This window comes from Siphateles boraxobius, unplaced genomic scaffold (genome assembly GCF_051911475.1).
Source record: "Siphateles boraxobius isolate OS27281-9 unplaced genomic scaffold, OSU_SipBor_1 5, whole genome shotgun sequence".
NCBI classification, from domain to species: Eukaryota; Metazoa; Chordata; class Actinopteri; order Cypriniformes; family Leuciscidae; genus Siphateles; species Siphateles boraxobius.
In genome coordinates, this window is record NW_027509141.1 from 5,806,062 (window position 1) to 5,831,408 (window position 25,347).

The 25,347-nt window shown below is 40.2% G+C and overlaps 1 protein-coding gene across 1 annotated transcript in view; it reads right to left on the reverse strand.

Moving 5' to 3' along the window:
• The window catches only part of mkrn2 (makorin, ring finger protein, 2), a 36,595-nt gene continuing 11,248 nt past the window's right edge, over positions 1 to 25,347 (reverse strand). The window contains exons 6-8 of the mRNA XM_077204556.1: positions 6,751 to 6,861; positions 2,394 to 2,538; positions 1 to 723 (exon numbers count right to left, since the gene is read on the reverse strand). Of these exons, the coding sequence (XP_077060671.1) occupies positions 574 to 723; positions 2,394 to 2,538; positions 6,751 to 6,861 (406 nt within the window). The 3' untranslated portion in view covers positions 1 to 573. The remainder of the gene's footprint in view (positions 724 to 2,393; positions 2,539 to 6,750; positions 6,862 to 25,347) is intronic.

Sequence of the window (25,347 nt, forward strand, 5' to 3'; positions counted from 1 at the left end):
CAGCGCTCACGAAACGCTTTATTACACTCGCTCCAGAGTCACTCAACAATACAGTTCAGAAAATGAATATATAATAACCCATATCAGATTCAAGAGTAAACCAGACGAGTGAAATTCAGTACTATGATATCAGCTGAATTCAAAATGAAGTAAATATATCCTAAAAATACCGATAAGTCCATTCACTGGTGACAAAACGAATGGATGCTTCTTTTTTTTTAAACCACAGTAATATTGCATGATGCCCAAATGTAATAAATTATGTATGTTATCTGAACTAAGTGCAACAATTACTACTTTTTTATTCATTTTTTGACACAACATTATAATATTTCATACACTACTTGAGTGCATTTGAAAATGTGATTTTTAGTTCCCATTTTTCTATACATTCATCTTTGGGCCTTGTGTTAAAAAAATCCTCCCAGGAGAATATAGCAGCCTACAGATACGATACAGGTGCTTTATATATTTCATACTCGTACAGATGTAGTATATGCTGTCGCACAGAAACGCACCACTGGTAGAATGTCGTCTTAGGAAACGCTCTCGATACGTGTTATTGTCATGTGATCAATGTGAGGCCGAGGAGCCGCTCTCGTCCCCGGCTCCTGAGAGTTGCATGAAGAGTTCGCCCAGTTCATTGACCTCGTCCTCGTCCTGGGGAAGCCCACGATGCTCTCGCTCCTCGATGAAGTCCCACAGACGCACCGAATTCAGAAACTGAGAGAGAGAGAGAAATATTTCACATATTAACCCTCTGGTGCTAAAAGAAAAAAGTAAAATTTTAACTTTATCAGAATGGTACAAAACTTGGTAAAGGTTTTGGCACTTGCTGTGTGAACACAAAAAAAGTCATGGACATGAACATTATAAATGGTCCTGAAAACAATATTCAAACTTGTGCTCCTCGCGGTCAGAAATGACGCACTGGAAATTAATGAGAGTTTCCTCTAGTGGAAGCGTTTGGAACTGCAGCCGAACAACATCTCACTGAACACTCATTTACTGAGAAATCACCCTCAAGTTTTTATCACAACTTGTTTAGATTTAAACAAGATTTAGATTTTGGCTTTGCTTTTTTCACAGTTTTAGATTAAAACATGTTTTTGAAAATATATGTATATTTTTATATATATATTGAAAATGGTATTTTTGCAAATTTTTTCATAACAATAAACATTAAATTCTGTCTCTTTTTAAGTTCACTTTTTAAAACTTTCTTCACTTCAGTAATAATCTGCCAAGTGTCATCTTTGAAAATAGATCAAATTTAAGTCTGAGCTCTAAACCATTCAAGATTTATGACAGTTTAAAGTTGCATTGCATAATATTTAGGAGGATCTGTTGATAGAAATGCAATATGAGATCCATAACTATGTTTTCAGTGGTGTATAAAGACCTTACATAATGAACCGTTATGTTTTTATTATTTTAGAATGAGCTGTTTCTGTCTACACACACCGCGGGTCTCTTTACATCAATGTTTCTACGGTGGCCCTGAACGGACAAACACGTTTCGTCACTATGTTTTTCAGCGAATAAAACACTGACACAATGATGAACAAGTAAAAATAACATTCGCAATAACATATTGTTTTACTGAATAATAAAGTAAACCTAATTTCTTAACTTATCTATGTAAAGAAACCTCATTGTTTAACTGGCTACTCTCTGCTGTCTCAGACGATGACATCACTTCCTGTCGCCCACCATAACTTTTGATGGTTGCAATCCACAAACTCACCACTAGATGCCGCTAAAAATCACACACTGCACCTTTAAGTTGGAAATTGGAAATTAAATTTTTAGGTCTATGCTCAAAAAGTGCATAAATGGATTATAAATACAGCACAAATATAATTAAGTACCATAAAATCCCCTAAAATTACAAAATATTAAATAAAAAACATTGTCGAACTAAAATATAGTATATTAATTTCATTGAAATAAAAAAATACGTTTCTGTCATTTTTGACCGACACGCGAAAAAGAGCACAAGAGGACCTATTACGCAAAGTCTTTATGTTGTTTCAGGCTCTACTAGAACAGGTTTTCCTGCTTGAATGTTGATTATTTTCCTCATATTCTCCATTGTTGCGGCTCCTCTCTTCCCAGTCTGTCAGTAACGCTCTGTTTACTTCCTGTCTCTATGAAGCCCCTCCTTCTGAAAAGCAAACTGTGCTCTGATTGGTCGGCTCGAGCAGTGTGTTGTGATTGGTCGAGCACTTCGAGTGTGTTTGGGAAATGTCCCCTCCTTACCATAACCGCCAGTTTAACACACTAATAACTAACTTAACCAGGCCCTGACCTTTTATTCAACGTATTAATTATTTAAATGAGGATTTGCATAATAATTTGCATATATAAGTGTGTGTGTGTGTGGTCTTTACCCGGACGTTGCCCTCGGCACTGAGCTGTTTGCGGGGTTTGTCGGGTTCTGCTCGTGTCCCGTCAGCGTATGCATGCATGTAGAAACACTTTCCACCAAACGGACACGTTCCTCTTCCCTGGTCGAAGTATTTACAGGGTTTCTTACTGCAACACACACACACAGATAAACAGAAACAGATTCAGGGAAACAACAATGTAAAGAAAACACAGAACTGCCTAATACACGTTTAAACCATAATATCAAAAGAAATCTATCTGCATTCTGCCAATACAGGAGAATAAATGCACTGATGGATGAAAACAGCTTCCAACTCTTAGTTTGAGTGCAGATCAAAGGAAGATCAAAGGCTTTACAGACGCCACTCAAACGTTTAACCTTTAACCTCGTATTCTATTGATTTCTGTTTGGACTGCAGATGCTCTTTAAAGTGAAGCCATGTTCAGTTCTATCACTGCCAATATTCTAGGAGGGTGTATTACTTTAATAAATATGAGCTCAGTTACAGTAACTATCCACCAGGGGTGTGTTTCCCGTATAAAGCTGTAACTCGCTGCTTTACTGCTATAGTATGATGCATTGTTGAAGAAATCGGAAACGCTTCATTTTACAGTACAGTACTTACTGTGTACTTACCTAGAAAGTACTGGGTAATATAAGGTAAATACATGGGTTTAGGGTAGGTTCAGGGTTAGTACATAGTTATTACCCAGTTATAACCCAGTTATTGTAATTACTATAATAAGTACATAGTATGTACATGGGAAACAGGACTGTAAAATGAAGCGTTACCAAGAAATCAACTTGCTAGTCACGACTGTTTCCCGAAACCATATTGTTGCAAATTGGTTGTTCAACGATGTTGGTTAATGACGTAACGCAGTTGTTAGAGTAATAATACTTTTAATAAATCTGTTTGAGATCAAATTAATGGTAGATGTTTTGCTATAAATTACGAAAATGGCATCTGAGGACTATTTCTCATTTTTCTCAGTTATTTTGCTTAATTTCCAGATTCAATCATAGACTCGTTCTAGAGCTCGTTCACACATGCGCACTCTTTATTATTTTTTTAATAATTTGTATGTGTTCTAAATAAAAGATATAGATTGCACTGAATGTCATCTTGCTAATTGTTTAAATGCCATTAGTTTAACGTGCAATATTTGCCACCTTAAATTGATTTCCAGGGGCATATTCACCTATATATGGACATTTTTTCTAAACTTATTTAGAGTTCTGCATCACCTTTTATGTCAAATACTAACATTCAAATTATTCAAATTAAATTATACAGTAATTATACTTATTTATACAATAATACTTAATTACACAATAATTATACAGTACCACCGTTACCAGTCAAATTAAATCATTCAATCAAAATCCATCTTTGCAGTTCAGAGGTGACACAGAAGCAGCATCAGAAGAGGCATTAATATTTACACTCCATTTACAATTGCATAAATAAAGCTATGAGATTAGTTTTAAAAAAAATCCATATTCAATATTTAAATATGAAATGATTTCTAATTTTAACGTTTTAATTAAAGGGTACTTTAAATATGAAACTAAAACCGCCAGTAGGCGGCGGCAAGTCACTGTCTTAATACCGTAAGCGAGTTGAGGGAGTCATTCATTCATTCAACCGATTTGTTCAAACGGCTGATTCATTCGGGAAAGAAACAAGTGATTGTTCATTGAATCGTTAAAATGACTCGTTTAAAACGTGGATTTCAGTCAAGAAATCATCGGTGTCTGTTGCATTAGACTCTGCTACGGTTTCATTTTGAAATTCTCGTCAGCGAAATAAAGGGAAAACAAATAATATTGTCAATATGGTGTCTAAAAAGTAACTCACAATGTTAATTTATTTTTAATTTAACTATTGTATAACAAAATATCACACTTGTGCACGGGAAAACGGCACTCTTACTGATGTGGTATTCTAATATAAGAACATAATATAAATATAAGACAAAAACTAATTTGGGGACATAGGCCTACCTATAACTGCACTGACACATCACGCAGTGAAAGCACGAGAGACAAATGCGATGTCAGCTCACAGTGCCTCGTACATCGTTAAAACAATGTCATAGTAGACAATACACATCGCACACCCCTACGCACAAAGAATGAACTTACTACTGAACTGACATTTGCCAACTTTCTTCTTCTCTCCTCTCTCGCGTGCAGGAGACAGACGTTATTCTGCCGGCCGCGAATGTGATGCGCATTGTCACGTGAACAAGCAAATCCACAAAGATAGAATAATATAAAATAATACTACGCTAATTAGATAGTTTTAATTTGGAAAACATTTAGATATGTCTTAGTCGAAGTGTCATCTAAAATTTAAGACCTTTCATAAGTAAAAATAAGACTTTATAAGACTTTTTATGGCCTTAAATTTTAAAAATCTAATTTAAGACTTTTTAAGGATCCGCGGGAACCCTGACACACTCCTGGATTATCGTTGGCTAACGATGCTATCGAGAAACACACTCCTGGACTATAGTTGGCTAACGATCCTATCGAGAAACACACTCCTGGACTATAGTTGGCTAACGCTACTATCGAGAAACACACTCCTGGACTATAGTTGGCTAACGCTACTATCGAGAAACACACTCCTGGACTATAGTTGGCTAACGATGCTATCGAGAAACACACTCCTGGACTATAGTTGGCTAACGCTACTATCGAGAAACACACTCCTGGACTATAGTTGGCTAACGCTACTATCGAGAAACACACTCCTGGACTATAGTTGGCTAACGCTACTATCGAGAAACACACTCCTGGACTATAGTTGGCTAACGATGCTATCGAGAAACACACTCCTGGACTATAGTTGGCTAACGATCCTATCGAGAAACACACTCCTGGACTATAGTTGGCTAACGCTACTATCGAGAAACACACTCCTGGACTATAGTTGGCTAACGCTACTATCGAGAAACACACTCCTGGACTATAGTTGGCTAACGATGCTATCGAGAAACACACTCCTGGACTATAGTTGGCTAACGCTACTATCGAGAAACACACTCCTGGACTATAGTTGGCTAACGCTACTATCGAGAAACACACTCCTGGACTATAGTTGGCTAACGCTACTATCGAGAAACACACTCCTGGACTATAGTTGGCTAACGATGCTATCGAGAAACACACTCCTGGACTATAGTTGGCTAACGATCCTATCGAGAAACACACTCCTGGACTATAGTTGGCTAACGCTACTATCGAGAAACACACTCCTGGACTATAGTTGGCTAACGCTACTATCGAGAAACACACTCCTGGACTATAGTTGGCTAACGCTACTATCGAGAAACACACTCCTGGACTATAGTTGGCTAACGATGCTATCGAGAAACACACTCCTGGACTATAGTTGGCTAACGCTACTATCGAGAAACACACTCCTGGACTATAGTTGGCTAACGCTACTATCGAGAAACACACTCCTGGACTATAGTTGGCTAACGCTGCTATCGAGAAACAAACTCCTGGACTATAGTTGGCTAACGATGCTATCGAGAAAGACACTCCCGGACTATAGTTGGCTAACGATGCTATCGAGAAACACACTCCTGGACTATAGTTGGCTAACGATGCTATCGAGAAACACACTCCTGGACTATAGTTGGCTAACGATGCTATCGAGAAACAAACTCCTGGACTATAGTTGGCTAACGATGCTATCGAGAAACACACTCCTGGACTATAGTTGGCTAACGATGCTCCCGAGAAACACACTCCTGGATTATCGTTGGCTAACGATGCTATCGAGAAACACACTCCTGGACTATAGTTGGCTAACGATCCTATCGAGAAACACACTCCTGGACTATAGTTGGCTAACGATCCTATCGAGAAACACACTCCTGGATTATCGTTGGCTAACGATGCTATCGAGAAACACACTCCTGGACTATAGTTGGCTAACTATCCTATCGAGAAACACACTCCTGGACTATAGTTGGCTAACTATCCTATCGAGAAACACACTCCTGGATTATCGTTGGCTAACGATGCTATCGAGAAACACACTCCTGGACTATAGTTGGCTAACTATCCTATCGAGAAACACACTCCTGGACTATAGTTGGCTAACGATGCTCCCGAGAAACACACTCCTGGATTATCGTTGGCTAACGATGCTTTCGGGAAACACACTCCTGGACTATAGTTGGCTAACGATCCTATCGAGAAACACACTCCTGGACTATAGTTGGCTAACGCTGCTATCGAGAATCCTGTAGAAATCCTATAGGTATATTATAGCTATACATGTATATACCCGTAATTCTGCTACCAGGGCACAAAACAAACCGTTTCACTCGTACCTGACTCCAGATTTAAACTCCTCGATGAGGCGGTTCTTCTCATTCTGGTCTTCCACCCAGTACATACTGGGAATGACGAACTCCGACACCACACGGCACTCAGGACAAGACCTGCACACAATAACACTTCATTACTCCACAACACTCAAGACAAGACCTGGGGCCGGTTTCACAAAGCTATTTTAGACCGGTCTACAGTGTTAGACAAGTCTAAAATCTGCTCATAGACTAGTCTAATGCAAGTTAGACTGTTTTACAAAAATAAAGACTGGCTTTATTTAGACCCCCAGGCTAACCCAGGTCTAAGACTCTGTTACCTTGGCAACCAGAAGTAACAATCAGTTACATACCAAACAGCCAAAAGAAAAGGGAAAATGCTCATAATTTGTGGTTTGCTGACGACGTTATGGAGAGAGCTATGAGAAGGGAAAGGGTTTTTAGGATATTTCCTCTTAAATATTTATTTTTTGGCATCTTGTACCATGTTTTTGTGTCTTTTCCGTACGTCTTTAACGCTCCGCTCAACGGTCGGATTAACGCTGTTAACTGTTGTATCTTTTTCTAAATTAAACATTTCTTCTTGTTACTACATTCTCCGCTAAATTTCCCAAGTAAAATGTCCTTGTAACTGTGAAACTTCTCCCACAAACATTTTTTCCACTGGGGTAAACTGCACTCAGCGGTTAAATGCGCTTACTCATCCGTCATGTTTTTTGTTTTGAAAAGTGTATTTTTTTACCCAGAATGCATTGCAGTGTAGTCCTACTTAAGATAGTCAGAGTCTTAAGTGCTTTGTGCAACGGTCTAATTTAGATGTCTATCTGAAGTCTGACTATCTACTATATCTAAGCCATAGTCAAAGTCTATCTTTGTGAAACCGGCCCCTGCACACAATAACACTTCATTACTTCATTACTTCATTCATAGTAGAAAAAAATCCTGAGCCTGAACTTTTTTTCCCTGGGACAGATGCGTAAGGGCGAGTTTATCCTCCGCTAATTTCTGACACAAAGTGATGAGCGATTGTTCTTCTAGTCTTCTTATATTGTTGTCATATATTTTTGTCATTATTTTTTGAGAATGCAAGGCACACACAAACACATGCCTATCTTCATAATTCTTGACTTCTAAAGTTTTTGGAATTCGACCTAAATTATTTGTATTTTTTTCATGATTAATATTGCATTGCAAAATAATGTGTGCTGGTCAACTAGTCTAAAATTAAGAAACCCTTAGAAAACAGTAAAAAAAACATTTGTACATTTAAGATAGTTCTACTTAATTTGTTATTCCAATATCCAAATATGATAGCCTACTTGATAAAAAGGAAAGAAAAAAGGGCTTTTATTTGAGCCGTGCTGTCTTTTCATTTGAACATTGCACATGGACACGCATTAGCTGAATACACGTTAGCCAATACAAACATACTTTAAGAAAATAGTTGACAATGAATAGACAGGAGTCCTGTCACAGGACCAATAATAGCAAAACGAATCACTTATTCTAAAAAGAATATCAAGTAGCCTATATGCTAGAAGAATCTGACATAGGGCTGTGTTAATAGTAAAACGTCCGTCATTTAACGAATTTTAAAAACATGGGATGGATAATAAAAAATGCTTTCTGGCATTTTGACAGGAAAAAAAACAACCAAGAACAAAACAGTTCGTCAATATTCATTTTACAATTATCATCTCTCTCTGTCTGTGTTTGTGAGAGAGAGAGAGCTCACGCAGCACTGATACAACTGTTTCTTATCCACAAGTAACGCGCTAGTTTTCATACCAAATTATTATGTAACATAATTAAGTACTTTAGTTATTATAACACAATAACGTAACACATGCAGGCTACGTTTCTCAACACTGAGAATGAATAAATAAACGCCTGTTTGCAGACTCGCGCTTGTCAGTAAATTAATCCACAAATCACAGCACTTTCATAATCAGTAAGCCATAGCGATTTTAATTTTATTTAGATTTATTGTTCATCAATACTTAAACTTTTTATAATTTGCATGGCTGTATGATGTCTTCATCTTATCTGAGTGATATGAATGACGGAGTATTTTAAGATAACCCATGCGATTGCGATCACTCCGTGTGATAATAGAATCCAGATTAAGTTAACTCAATACAATACTTCAACTTTCCACATCCACCCCAGCCCGTTTACCTTCAGGAGTCAGAAGTGCCGTGACTACTGTAGCCTACTGTCCTCGCTCATCAACTCAGTCAGAGGCGGCCGAGGGAGTGGAAGCGGGATCGAGCGGGATTCTTTATTGCTGTCGAGTTTCAGTCTCTTTTTAATGATAGGCCTTACGCATCTGCCAATCATACCCGCTTGCTATTTAGGGAATGAATCAAGCGCTATGATTGGTCGAACTCCGCTTCTTTTGCTGTTGCTTTTTTTTTTTTTTTTTTTTTGCAGACACGTCTGTACGAGATCTGCACACAATAACACTTCATTACTCCACAACACTCGAGACAAGATCTGCACACAATAACACTTCATTACTCCACAACACTCGAGACAAGATCTGCACACAATAACACTTCATTACTCCACAACACTCGAGACAAGATCTGCACACAATAACACTTCATTACTCCACAACACTCGAGACAAGTCCTGCACACAATAACACTTCATTACTCCACAACACTCGAGACGAGTCCTGCACACAATAACACTTCATTACTCCACAACACTCGAGACAAGATCTGCACACAATAACACTTCATTACTCCACAACACTCGAGACAAGACCTGCACACAATAACACTTCATTACTCCACAACACTCGAGACAAGATCTGCACACAATAACACTTCATTACTCCACAACACTCGAGACAAGATCTGCACACAATAACACTTCATTACTCCACAACACTCAAGACAAGATCTGCACACAATAACACTTCATTACTCCACAACACTTGTGACAAGATCTGCACACAATAACACTTCATTACTCCACAACACTCGAGACAAGATCTGCACACAATAACACTTCATTACTCCACAACACTCAAGACAAGATCTGCACACAATAACACTTCATTACTTCACAACACTCGAGACAAGTCCTGCACACAATAACACTTCATTACTCCACAACACTCGAGACAAGATCTATACACAATAACACTTCATCACTCCACAACACTCGAGACAAATCCTGCACACAATAACAATTCATTACTCCACAACACTCAAGACAAGATCTGCACACAATAACACTTCATTACTCCACAACACAAAAGACAAGATCTGCACACAATAACACTTCATTACTCTACAACACTCGAGACAAGTCCTGCACACAATAACACTTCATTACTCCACAACACTCGAGAAAAGGCCTGCACACAATAACACTTCATTACTCCACAACACTCGAGACGAGTCCTGCACACAATAACACTTCATTACTCCACAACACTCGAGACAAGATCTGCACACAATAACACTTCATTACTCCACAACACTCAAGACAAGATCTGCACACAATAACACTTCATTACTCCACAACACTCGAGACAAGATCTGCACACAATAACACTTCATTACTCCACAACACTCAAGACAAGATCTGCACACAATAACACTTCATTACTCCACAACACTCGAGACGAGTCCTGCACACAATAACACTTCATTACTCCACAACACTCGAGACAAGATCTGCACACAATAACACTTCATTACTCCACAACACTCGAGACGAGTCCTGCACACAATAACACTTCATTACTCCACAACACTCGAGACAAGATCTGCACACAATAACACTTCATTACTCCACAACACTCGAGACGAGTCCTGCACACAATAACACTTCATTACTCCACAACACTCGAGAAAAGATCTGCACACAATAACACTTCATTACTCCACAACACTCGAGACAAGATCTGCACACAATAATACTTCATTACTCCACAACACTCGAGACGAGTCCTGCACACAATAACACTTCATTACTCCACAACACTCGAGACAAGATCTGCACACAATAACACTTCATTACTCCACAACACTCGAGACGAGTCCTGCACACAATAACACTTCATTACTCCACAACACTCGAGACAAGATCTGCACACAATAACACTTCATTACTCCACAACACTCGAGACGAGTCCTGCACACAATAACACTTCATTACTCCACAACACTCGAGAAAAGATCTGCACACAATAACACTTCATTACTCCACAACACTCGAGACAAGATCTGCACACAATAATACTTCATTACTCCACAACACTCGAGACGAGTCCTGCACACAATAACACTTCATTACTCCACAACACTCGAGACAAGATCTGCACACAATAACACTTCATTACTCCACAACACTCGAGACGAGTCCTGCACACAATAACACTTCATTACTCCACAACACTCCAGACAAGATCTGCACACAATAACACTTCATTACTCCACAACACTCGAGACAAGATCTGCACACAATAACACTTCATTACTCCACAACACTCGAGACAAGATCTGCACACAATAACACTTCATTACTCCACAACACTCGAGACGAGTCCTGCACACAATAACACTTCATTACTCCACAACACTCGAGAAAAGATCTGCACACAATAACACTTCATTACTCCACAACACTCGAGACGAGTCCTGCACACAATAACACTTCATTACTCCACAACACTCGAGACAAGATCTGCACACAATAACACTTCATTACTCCACAACACTCGAGAAAAGGCCTGCACACAATAACACTTCATTACTCCACAACACTCGAGACAAGATCTGCACACAATAACACTTCATTACTCCACAACAGTCGAGACAAGATCTGCACACAATAACACTTCATTACTCCACAACACTCGAGACAAGATCTGCACACAATAACACTTCATTACTCCACAACACTCGAGACAAGTCCTGCACACAATAACACTTCATTACTCCACAACACTCGAGACGAGTCCTGCACACAATAACACTTCATTACTCCACAACACTCGAGACAAGATCTGCACACAATAACACTTCATTACTCCACAACACTCGAGAAAAGCCCTGCACACAATAACACTTCATTACTCCACAACACTCGAGACAAGTCCTGCACACAATAACACTTCATTACTCCACAACACTCGAGACAAGTCCTGCACACAATAACACTTCATTACTCCACAACACTCGAGACAATATCTGCACACAATAACACTTCATTACTCCACAACACTCGAGAAAAGTCCTGCACACAATAACACTTCATTACTCCACAAAACTCGAGACAAGATCTGCACACAATAACACTTCATTACTCCACAACACTCGAGACGAGTCCTGCACACAATAACACTTCATTACTCCACAACACTCGAGACAAGATCTGCACACAATAACACTTCATTACTCCACAACACTCGAGACGAGTCCTGCACACAATAACACTTCATTACTCCACAACACTCGAGAAAAGATCTGCACACAATAACACTTCATTACTCCACAACACTCGAGACAAGATCTGCACACAATAATACTTCATTACTCCACAACACTCGAGACGAGTCCTGCACACAATAACACTTCATTACTCCACAACACTCGAGACAAGATCTGCACACAATAACACTTCATTACTCCACAACACTCGAGACGAGTCCTGCACACAATAACACTTCATTACTCCACAACACTCGAGACAAGATCTGCACACAATAACACTTCATTACTCCACAACACTCGAGACGAGTCCTGCACACAATAACACTTCATTACTCCACAACACTCGAGAAAAGATCTGCACACAATAACACTTCATTACTCCACAACACTCGAGACAAGATCTGCACACAATAATACTTCATTACTCCACAACACTCGAGACGAGTCCTGCACACAATAACACTTCATTACTCCACAACACTCGAGACAAGATCTGCACACAATAACACTTCATTACTCCACAACACTCGAGACGAGTCCTGCACACAATAACACTTCATTACTCCACAACACTCCAGACAAGATCTGCACACAATAACACTTCATTACTCCACAACACTCGAGACAAGATCTGCACACAATAACACTTCATTACTCCACAACACTCGAGACAAGATCTGCACACAATAACACTTCATTACTCCACAACACTCGAGACGAGTCCTGCACACAATAACACTTCATTACTCCACAACACTCGAGAAAAGATCTGCACACAATAACACTTCATTACTCCACAACACTCGAGACGAGTCCTGCACACAATAACACTTCATTACTCCACAACACTCGAGACAAGATCTGCACACAATAACACTTCATTACTCCACAACACTCGAGAAAAGGCCTGCACACAATAACACTTCATTACTCCACAACACTCGAGACAAGATCTGCACACAATAACACTTCATTACTCCACAACAGTCGAGACAAGATCTGCACACAATAACACTTCATTACTCCACAACACTCGAGACAAGATCTGCACACAATAACACTTCATTACTCCACAACACTCGAGACAAGTCCTGCACACAATAACACTTCATTACTCCACAACACTCGAGACGAGTCCTGCACACAATAACACTTCATTACTCCACAACACTCGAGACAAGATCTGCACACAATAACACTTCATTACTCCACAACACTCGAGAAAAGCCCTGCACACAATAACACTTCATTACTCCACAACACTCGAGACAAGTCCTGCACACAATAACACTTCATTACTCCACAACACTCGAGAAAAGTCCTGCACACAATTAGGGCTGCAACTAACGATTATTTTGATAATCGATTAATCGGACGATTATTTTTTCGATTAATCGATTAATCGGATAGAAATTAAATTAGATTTTTTTTTATTATAACTAAATAAAACCGTAAATCAGGGTATTTATGTGTAAAAGTGTACTTTAAAAAGTGCAAAAGCCACACATTGAGTTTTACTAATATCAATATTTGCATTGTTTTTAATGATAATTGCTGATGGCAAGTTGACAAACATGATTATTGTTAAAAAAATGATATCCAACATATTATGTTTTAACACAATTTTTGTTAAAACAAATTTACACAGACATGTTGTTCAGATGTGAATATCTGAACTAAAAACAAACTAAAAACATCTAAAATATATAATTCATTTAATTTTTATTTAAAATTAATTATATATAAGGAATATAAGGATAAAGAATATAATATATATTATATATATATAATCGATCATATTTGATCATATGCGCATGCGCGTGCGGTTTGTGTTTGTGTTTGGAGCTCCGTCGAATTGATTCATTAATCCTTGCTTTTCTTCTTTTCAACTAATTTATAAACAAGCACTTTCTATTTTTATATCATGGGAACTTATCCTCGCTACTATTCCTTATAAAAAACAATCGGATTACTTTGATATCGCTACTTAGATCCAACTTTGCGAATCTCGGCTACTAGCCTTTAGTCCGCTAGCATTTCACGCGTGGCCTCGCGCCTACCGACCGTCTTATTTTACACCCGTTTCACTGAAAGGATACAGGTTATATCCAGCATTTCACTCCTAAATTAGTAGTGATATTGATAGTATCACTACTAATTTACTGTTCATCTGTTATAATGGCGAACATATCGGATGTGTGTCTAACGTTACCTCTGAGTGCAGGTGAGGACACATTCGAGCTGATTTCGGTACGATTGGAGCTGGAATCGGTGGAGAAACAGATCCGTGGTCTGCTGGAGAAACAAGCCGAGCTGCGGGATCGGCGATCAGCGCTTGAAACGTCACGCGCCGATGCTCATAAGTCAGTGGTTAGTAACTTTTTGACTCCGACTTCGTCTACTCCGTGCGTTTCTCTGCCCAGGAGGACGCGATCATCTCTGGCATCATTCACTCCGGCACCGACACAACACCATGGACCCTGGGTGATCCCACAGCGAAAGACACGTGCCAGGACCAGAGCAAGAACCTCTCCGCCCCTCCCGGTCTTCGAGATCTCCACCCGGAACCGCTTCTCCCCCCTTCGCGAGTCGGAACGCGACGACGCCGTGATCATCGGCAGTTCCATGGTCCGTCATGTCCGCGCTACCTCAGGTAAGGGTACGGTGCGCACTCACTGCTTTCCTGGTGCTCGTGTTCTTGATATCGCCGCACAGGTTCCCGAGATCCTGAACGGTGACGAGCGCGTCGGAGCAGTAGTGCTGCACACGGGAGTAAACGACATCAGGCTGCGGCAGACGGAGGTTCTGAAGAAGGACTACAAGAGCCTGATCGAGACGGTACGCAGCACAGCGCCTGAGGCAACGATCATCGTGTCTGGACCGCTTCCCACGTACCGACAAGGACAGGAAAGGTTCAGTAGATTATTTGCACTAAATGAATGGTTAATGTCATGGTGTAATGAACAGAAACTGCTCTTTGTAAATAATTGGAATCTGTTCTGGGAGCGACCTAGGCTCTACCGTGCTGATGGCCTGCACCCCAGCAGAATCGGAGCGGCTGTTCTGTCGGACAACATCTCCAAGACGTTACACACCATATGACTAGAAAATCAAAGTCCAAATCACAGTCTTTGCTGTGCCAAATTAATTGAAATAAGTAGTGTAGAACATTATATAGAAACTGTGTCTATTCCTCGTTTAGTGAGGCCATATAATAAATCTACTGTAGGATCTAGGGAAAATCTTACTGTAATTAAACCTGAAAATCTAAGTATCAGTGAACAAAAACAATTTCTAAAACTAGGTCTTCTAAACATTAGATCGCTCACACCTAAGGCGGTTATTGTAAATGAAATGGTCACAGATAATAGCTTCGATGTACTTTGCCTTACTGAAACCTGGCTTAAACCAAATGATTATTTCGGTCTAAATGAGTCCACTCCACCAGGATACTGTTATAAGCATGAGCCCCGTCTGATCGGTCGTGGCGGTGGTGTTGCAACAATCTATAGAGATATTCTTAATGTTATTCAGGAAACAGGTCACAGGTTTAATTCATTTGAAGTACTTGTACTAAATATTACGCTCTTAGATGTAAGAAAGAAATCCCTATTATTTCTAGAATTCCCTATTATCTAGCCTTGGCTACTGTATATAGACCTCCAGGGCCCTATGCTGATTTCCTAAAAGAGTTTGCAGAGTTTCTCTCAGATCTATTGGTCAATACCGATAAAGCAATAATTGTTGGAGATTTTAACATACACGTAGATAACACAAATGATGCGTTAGGGACTGCGTTTACAGATTTATTAAACTCTTTTGGGGTCAAGCAAAACGTCAGTGGTCCCACTCACCGTCTAAATCATACACTAGACTTAATTATATCATATGGAACCAATCCAACTGATATAGATATTATACCGCAAAGTGACGATCTCACTGATCATCACATGGTAACTTGTATAATACGTACTGCTGAAATTTGTCATGTTGCGCCACGTTATCGACCAGGCAGAACAATCGTTCCAACCACTATAGATAGATTCTTAAATAGCTTACCTGATCTATCTCAGCTGCTCAGTGAACCCAAACAAACAGATGAACTAGAGGAAATGACTAGCAGTTTGAGCACCATTTTCTCTAGTACATTAGATATTGTTGCACCAATTAGATTAAAAAAGGTTAGAGAGAAAACTAAAGCACCTTGGTACAACAGTGCTACGCATGTTATCAAGAGAGAAACTCGTAACTTAGAGCGTAAATGGAAACAAACTAATTTAGAGGTCTTTAGATTCGCGTGGAAAGACAGTATGTCACGTTATAAAAAGGCTCTAAAAGCAGCCAGGGCTGAGCATCTCCACAAACTAATAGAAAATAACCAAAATAATCCAAGGTTTTTATTTAACACCGTGGCTAGACTAACAAATATACAGACATCACCAGAGCAAAATATTCCGTTACAGTATAGTAGTAATGATTTTATGAACTACTTTAATGAGAAAATAGAAAGCATCCGTAACACAATTGTAAATGTACACTCTTTTATGGTGTCTTATGATTCAGCCTCAATTATCGCCCCTCTAGAACAACTACACCGCTTTACAACTATAGGACAGGAAGAGCTAAATAAACTTATCATTGCATCGAAACCAACAACATGTTTATTAGATCCAATACCCACTAAACTACTGAAAGAAGTGTTACCTGTAGTGGAAGAGCCTCTTCTCAATATTATTAACTCGTCTTTATTTTTAGGTCATGTTCCAAGAATATTCAAGCTGGCAGTAATAAAACCTCTCATTAAGAAACCGCAATTAGACCCAAATAACTTAGCAAATTACAGACCCATTTCAAATCTTCCATTTATGTCTAAAATACTAGAAAAAATTGTGTCCGCTCAATTGTGCTCTTTCTTGCAAGAAAATGAGATATATGAAAAATTCCAGTCAGGATTCAGACCGCATCATAGCACAGAAACTGCGCTAGTTAAAATTACAAATGATTTACTTTTAGCTTCTGACCAAGGCTGTATCTCAATACTAGTTCTACTCGATCTAAGCGCTGCGTTCGACACTATCGATCATAAAATACTCCTGGATCGACTACAAAACTACACTGGTGTTCAGGGACAGGCATTAAGCTGGTTTAGATCGTACTTATCAGACCGTTATCATTTTGTCTGTTTAAATGGGGAAAAATCAAAGATAACGTCAGTAGAATATGGAGTGGCGCAAGGATCGGTGTTAGGCCCTCTGCTATTCTCAATATATATGCTGCCACTTGGTAATATTATAAGAAAACATGCAATTAATTTCCACTGTTATGCTGATGACACTCAATTATATATTTCATCACGGCCAGATGAAAACACTAACTTATCAAATTTGACAGAGTGTCTCAAAGATATAAAATGCTGGATGACACGTAATTTCCTGCTACTAAATTCAGATAAAACGGAGGTATTACTTATTGGTCCAAAAAACTACCCACAAACTCACTTACAATACAACTTTAATATAGAAGGATGTCCAGTTACTTTATCCACTACAGTAAAAGACCTGGGTGTTATACTAGACCGCAACTTGTCATTCGAAAATCATATTTCATATGTTACAAGAACAGCCTTTTTCCACCTTAGAAACATTACAAAGCTACGTAACATGCTATCTGTTTCTGATGCAGAAAAGTTAGTTCATGCATTTATGACCTCGAGACTAGATTATTGTAATGCTATATTAGCTGGCTGTCCTGCATCCTCAATAAACAAGCTACAGTTAGTGCAAAATGCAGCTGCTAGAGTTCTTACTAGGTCAAGAAAATATGATCATATAACACCAATTTTATCATCTCTACACTGGTTACCTATTAAGTTCCGTATCAATTACAAAGTACTATTACTGACCTATAAAGCCCTAAATGGTTTAGCTCCTGTGTATTTAATGGACCTTCTATCGCCCTACAATCCATCACGTTCTTTAAGATCACTAAATTCGAGGCTTCTGGTCATTCCTAGGATATCTAAGTCCACTAAAGGAGGAAGGGCGTTCTCACATTTAGCTCCAAAACTCTGGAATAGCCTTCCTGATATTGTTCGAAGCTCTGACTCGCTGTCCCAGTTTAAAACTAGATTAAAGACGCATCTCTTTAGCCAAGCATTTACATAATGCTTACCTTTTATACCACTGCTGAATAAGATCAAATGCATTTAATATTATAAAACTTGAGGAGTCTGTAGGTTATTTGTATAAGTTGCATAGTATTTACAGTCATTACGTTCCTGTGTATATTGCGTGAATGACGGGTGGTTGGGTAGATATTGTGTTTTGCGGTAGTTGGTATGCCATACGGAACCGTTGCCACTGAACCTGCATTAACGACGACAGTGGGGCTCGACAGCCTTAGTCAAACGGGTCGGCGCGTATGGTTGGGTTGCGGAGAGATTGTGAGATTGTGGTTGGGTCTCAGCAGCAGGAGGGATGTAGAGGTCAGTAAGCAGGGCTGAGTTGAGTGGGGGACGGAGGGGGGTGACTCTGGGACGCAAGAATCACTGTCTTCATGTTTTTTATCATTTACGCCCGTGTTATGGAAATCATTATGAACAGCAGCTACGCTAATTATTTTCCCTTTTTGCTTTTCTGCTGTTATCTCGGGACGCGAGTCCCGAGAAAAACGGCGTTCGTCAGCTCCAGTTTGTATCCAGCCTTTCACAGAGACTTCAGATACGCCAATCACAAAGCCTGTGAAGAGACGACTCAACACCGGCGAAATGGACCCTCTATGGTGGCCGGCACTGATCCTCAACAACTCGTCTCAACACCGGCGTGATTACTTGGACTTCCAAAAGATGGAAATGGATAAATATTCTAAATGTTCCGATCCAATCTGACTTGTAATGCTGCCCGAATCATAAATCATGCACTGTTCCTTCGTTGGCCAGAGGAGAACTGGCCCTCCGACTGAGTCTGGTTTCTCCCAAGGTTTTTTTCTCCATTCTGTCACCTGATGGAGTTTTGGTTCCTTGCCACTGTTGCCTTGGCTTTTGGCTTGCTTAGTTGGGGACATTTAATATTCAATAATATTATTGATCTGCCTTGCTTAAGGTGGACGTTGACTCAATTTTCTTTTAGAAACAAACTCTGTTATATTATTTTCATGTTATCACTGTGAAGCTGCTTTGATACAATCTGTATTGTAAAAAGCGCTATATAAATAAAGGTGACTTGACTTGACTTGATATATATAATATATAAAAGAATATAATATAAGGATAAATTGATTAAATAAATATAGAAAGACTGAAAACAATTGTGTGAATGTAGAGCCGCAGTAGATCGCGTTTGAAAAACAATTAAAACTTAGTAGACAAATGCTATAAAAAGAGAACGGAATGGAGGTAACGTTACCCAGCAAGCTAACAGTCTTGAGTAAAGGACAGGAGAAATTATGCATTAGTGCACAAGCATTCGCTGAAAACCACTGAGTACAGTGACTAAAAAACAATATTTTACTGCTGCTGTTATTAACTGCCTTTGCATTTAATGCTTCACTTTGTAAACACCGTTTTAATTTAACCTATTTCTGCGGTAGCGCTATTTTAATCCATCACTTACGTTGCGAGCGAACTGATTGCACAACCTGATGCTCGAGACAAAATACAGACATCCCGGAAGTCCCGGGAGTCTCCCGCATATTGATTGCGGCTCCCTGATGCCCGCGAATTAGTTCAAACTCCCGAAATCTAGAGCGCGCAAGCAAGAGCGCGCGCGCTACACGGTTTGGAGCAGTCTCTTCTGTCTCGCATAGACAGAAGAGACTGCTCCAAACCGTGTAGCGCGCGCGCTCGGCAGAGCGCCTGAGGGAGAGAGACCTTGTGTGTGTGTGCGTACCAGTAAACGCTCCCCGTGACGCAAGCAGACCAACTAATCGATAATGACATTCGTTGACAACGATTTTCATAATCGATTATAATCGATTTTATCGATTAGTTGTTGCAGCCCTACACACAATAACACTTCATTACTCCACAACACTCGAGACAATATCTGCACACAATAACACTTCATTACTCCACAACACTCGAGACAAGTCCTGCACACATTAACACTTCATTACTCCACAACACTCCAGACAAGATCTGCACACAATAACACTTCATTACTCCACAACACTCCAGACAAAACCTCCACAAAATAACACTTCATTACTCCACAACACTCGAGAAAAGTCCTGCACACAATAACACTTCATTACTCCACAACACTCAAGACAAGATCTGCACACAATAACACTTCATTACTCCACAACACTCGAGACAAGTCCTGCACACAATAACACTTCATTACTCCACAACACTCGATACAAGTCCTGCACACAATAACACTTCATTACTCAACAACACTCGAGACAAGTCCTGCACACAATAACACTTCATTACTCCACAACACTCAAGACAAGATCTGCACACAATAACACTTCATTACTCCACAACACTCAAGACAAGATCTGCACACAATAACACTTCATTACTCCACAACACTCGAGACGAGTCCTGCACACAATAACGCTTCATTACTCCACAACACTCAAGACAAGATATGCACACAATAACTCTTCATTACTCCACAACAGTCAAGACAAGATCTGCACAAAATAACACTTCATTACTCCAATACACTCGAGACAAGACCTCCACAAAATAACACTTCATTACTCCACAACACTCGAGACAAGATCTGCACACATTAACTCTTCATTACTCCACAACACTCGAGACGAGTCCTGCACACAATAACACTTCATTACTCCACAACACTCGAGACGAGTCCTGCACACAATAACACTTCATTACTCCACAACACTCGAGAAAAGTCCTGCACACAATAACACTTCATTACTCCACAACACTCGAGACGAGTCCTGCACACAATAACACTTCATTACTCCACAACACTCGAGACAAGTCCTGCACACAATAACACTTCATTACTCCACAACACTCGAGACAAGTTCTGCACACAATAACACTTCATTACTCCACAACACTCGAGACGAGTCCTGCACACAATAACACTTCATTACTCCACAACACTCGAGAAAAGTCCTGCACACAACAACACTTCATTACTCAACAACACTCGAGACAAGATCTGCACACATTAACCCTTCATTACTCCACAACACTCAAGACAAGATCTGCACACAATAACACTTCATTACTCCACAACACTCGAGACGAGTCCTGCACACAATAACACTTCATTACTCCACAACACTCGAGACGAGTCCTGCACACAATAACACTTCATTACTCCACAAAACTCGAGACGAGTCCTGCACACAATAACACTTCATTACTCCACAACACTCGAGACAATATCTGCACACAATAACACTTCATTACTCCACAACACTCGAGACGAGTCCTGCACACAATAACACTTCATTACTCCACAACACTCGAGACGATTCCTGCACACAATAACACTTCATTACTCCACAACACTCGAGACGAGTCCTGCACACATTAACCCTTCATTACTCCACAACACTCGAGACAAGATCTGCACACAATAACACTTCATTACTCCACAACACTCGAGACAAGTCCTGCACACAATAACACTTCATTACTCCACAACACTCGAGACAAGATCTGCACACATTAACACTTCATTACTCCACAACACTCGAGACGAGTCCTGCACACAATAACACTTCATTACTCCACAACACTCGAGACAAGATCTGCACACATTAACACTTCATTACTCCACAACACTCGAGACGAGTCCTGCACACAATAACACTTCATTACTCCACAACACTCGAGACGAGTCCTGCCCACAATAACACTTCATTACTCCACAACACTCGAGAAAAGTCCTGCACACAATAACACTTCATTACTCCACAACACTCGAGACAAGTCCTGCACACAATAACACTTCATTACTCCATAACACTCGAGACAAGTCCTGCACACAATAACACTTCATTACTCCACAACACTCGAGACGAGTCCTGCACACAATAACACTTCATTACTCCACAACACTCGAGACGAGTCCTGCACACAACAACACTTCATTACTCCACAACACTCGAGAAAAGTCCTGCACACAACAACACTTCATTACTCCACAACACTCGAGACAAGATCTGCACACATTAACCCTTCAATACTCCACAACACTCGAGACAAGATCTGCACACAATAACACTTCATTACTCCACAACACTCCAGCCAAGATCTGCACACAATAACACTTCATTACTCCACAACACTCCAGACAAGACCTCCACAAAATAACACTTCTTTACTCCACAACACTCGAGACAAGTCCTGCACACAATAACACTTCATTACTCCACAACACTCCAGACAAGACCTCCACAAAATAACACTTCATTACTCCACAACACTCGAGAAAAGTCCTGCACACAACAACACTTCATTACTCCACAACACTCGAGACAAGATCTGCACACATTAACCCTTCAATACTCCACAACACTCGAGACAAGATCTGCACACAATAACACTTCATTACTCCACAACACTCCAGCCAAGATCTGCACACAATAACACTTCATTACTCCACAACACTCCAGACAAGACCTCCACAAAATAACACTTCATTACTCCACAACACTCAAGACTAGATCTGCACACAATAACACTTCATTACTCCACAACACTCAAGACAAGATCTGCACACAATAACGCTTCATTACTCCACAACACTCAAGACAAGATCTGCACACAATAACACTTCATTACTCCACAACAGTAAAGACAAGATCTGCACAAAATAACACTTCATTACTCCACAACACTCGAGACAAGACCTCCACAAAATAACACTTCATTACTCCACAACACTCGAGACAAGATCTGCACACATTAACACTTCATTACTCCACAACACTCGAGACGAGTCCTGCACACAATAACACTTCATTACTCCACAACACTCGAGACGAGTCCTGCACACAATAACGCTTCATTACTCCACAACACTCGAGAAAAGTCCTGCACACAATAACACTTCATTACTCCACAACACTCGAGACAAGTCCTGCACACAATAACACTTCATTACTCCACAACACTCGAGACAAGTCCTGCACACAATAACACTTCATTACTCCACAACACCCGAGACGAGTCCTGCACACAATAACACTTCATTACTCCACAACACTCGAGACGAGTCCTGCACACAATAACACTTCATTACTCCACAACACTCGAGAAAAGTCCTGCACACAACAACACTTCATTACTCCACAACACTCGAGACAAGATCTGCACACATTAACCCTTCATTACTCCACAACACTCAAGACAAGATCTGCACACAATAACACTTCATTACTCCACAACACTCGAGACGAGTCCTGCACACAATAACACTTCATTACTCCACAACACTCGAGACGAGTCCTGCACACAATAACACTTCATTACTCCACAACACTCGAGAAAAGTCCTGCACACAATAACACTTCATTACTCCACAACACTCGAGACAAGTCCTGCACACAATAACACTTCATTACTCCACAACACTCGAGACAAGATCTGCACACATTAACACTTCATTACTCCACAACACTCGAGACGAGTCCTGCACACAATAACACTTCATTACTCCACAACACTCGAGACAAGATCTGCACACAATAACACTTCATTACTCCACAACACTCGAGACGAGTCCTGCACACATTAACCCTTCATTACTCCACAACACTCGAGACGAGTCCTGCACACAATAACACTTCATTACTCCACAACACTCGAGACGAGTCCTGCACACATTAACCCTTCATTACTCCACAACACTCGAGACAAGATCTGCACACATTAACACTTCATTACTCCACAACACTCGAGACGAGTCCTGCACACAATAACACTTCATTACTCCACAACACTCGAGAGGAGTCCTGCACACTATAACACTTCATTACTCCACAACACTCGAGACGAGTCCAGCACACAATAACACTTCATTACTCCACAACACTCGAGAAAAGGCCTGCACACAATAACACTTCATTACTCCACAACACTCAAGACAAGATCTGCACACAATAACACTTCATTACTCCACAACACTCAAGACAAGATCTGCACACAATAACACTTCATTACTCCACAACACTCGAGACAAGTCCTGCACACAATAACACTTCATTACTCCACAACACTCGAGACGAGTCCTTAACACAATAACACTTCATTACTCCACAACACTCGAGACAAGATCTGCACACAATAACACTTCATTACTCCACAACACTCGAGACAAGATCTGCACACAATAACACTTCATTACTCCACAATACTCGAGACAAGTCCTGCACACAATAACACTTCATTACTCCACAACACTCGAGACAAGATCTGCACACAATAACACTTCATTACTCCACAACACTCGAGACAAGATCTGCACACAATAACACTTCATTACTCCACAACACTCGAGACAAGTCCTGCACACAATAACACTTCATTACTCCACAACACTCGAGACAAGATCTGCACACAATAACACTTCATTACTCCACAACACTCGAGACAAGATCTGCACACAATAACACTTCATTACTCCACAACACTCGAGACAAGTCCTGTACACAATAACACTTCATTACTCCACAACACTCGAGACAAGATCTGCACACAATAACACTTCATTACTCCACAACACTCGAGACAAGTCCTGCACACAACAACACTTCATTAGTCCACAACACTCGAGACAAGATCTGCACACAATAACACTTCATTACTCCACAACACTCGAGACAAGTCCTGCACACAACAACACTTCATTACTCCACAACACTCGAGACAAGATCTGCACACAATAACACTTCATTACTCCACAACCTTCGAGACAAGTCCTGCACACAATAACACTTCATTACTCCACAACCTTCGAGACAAGTCCTGCACACAATAACACTTCATTACTCCACAACCTTCGAGACAAGTCCTGCACACAATAACACTTCATTACTCCACAACACTCGAGACGAGTCCTGCACACAATAACACTTCATTACTCCACAACCTTCGAGACAAGTCCTGCACACAATAACACTTCATTACTCCACAACACTCGAGACAAGT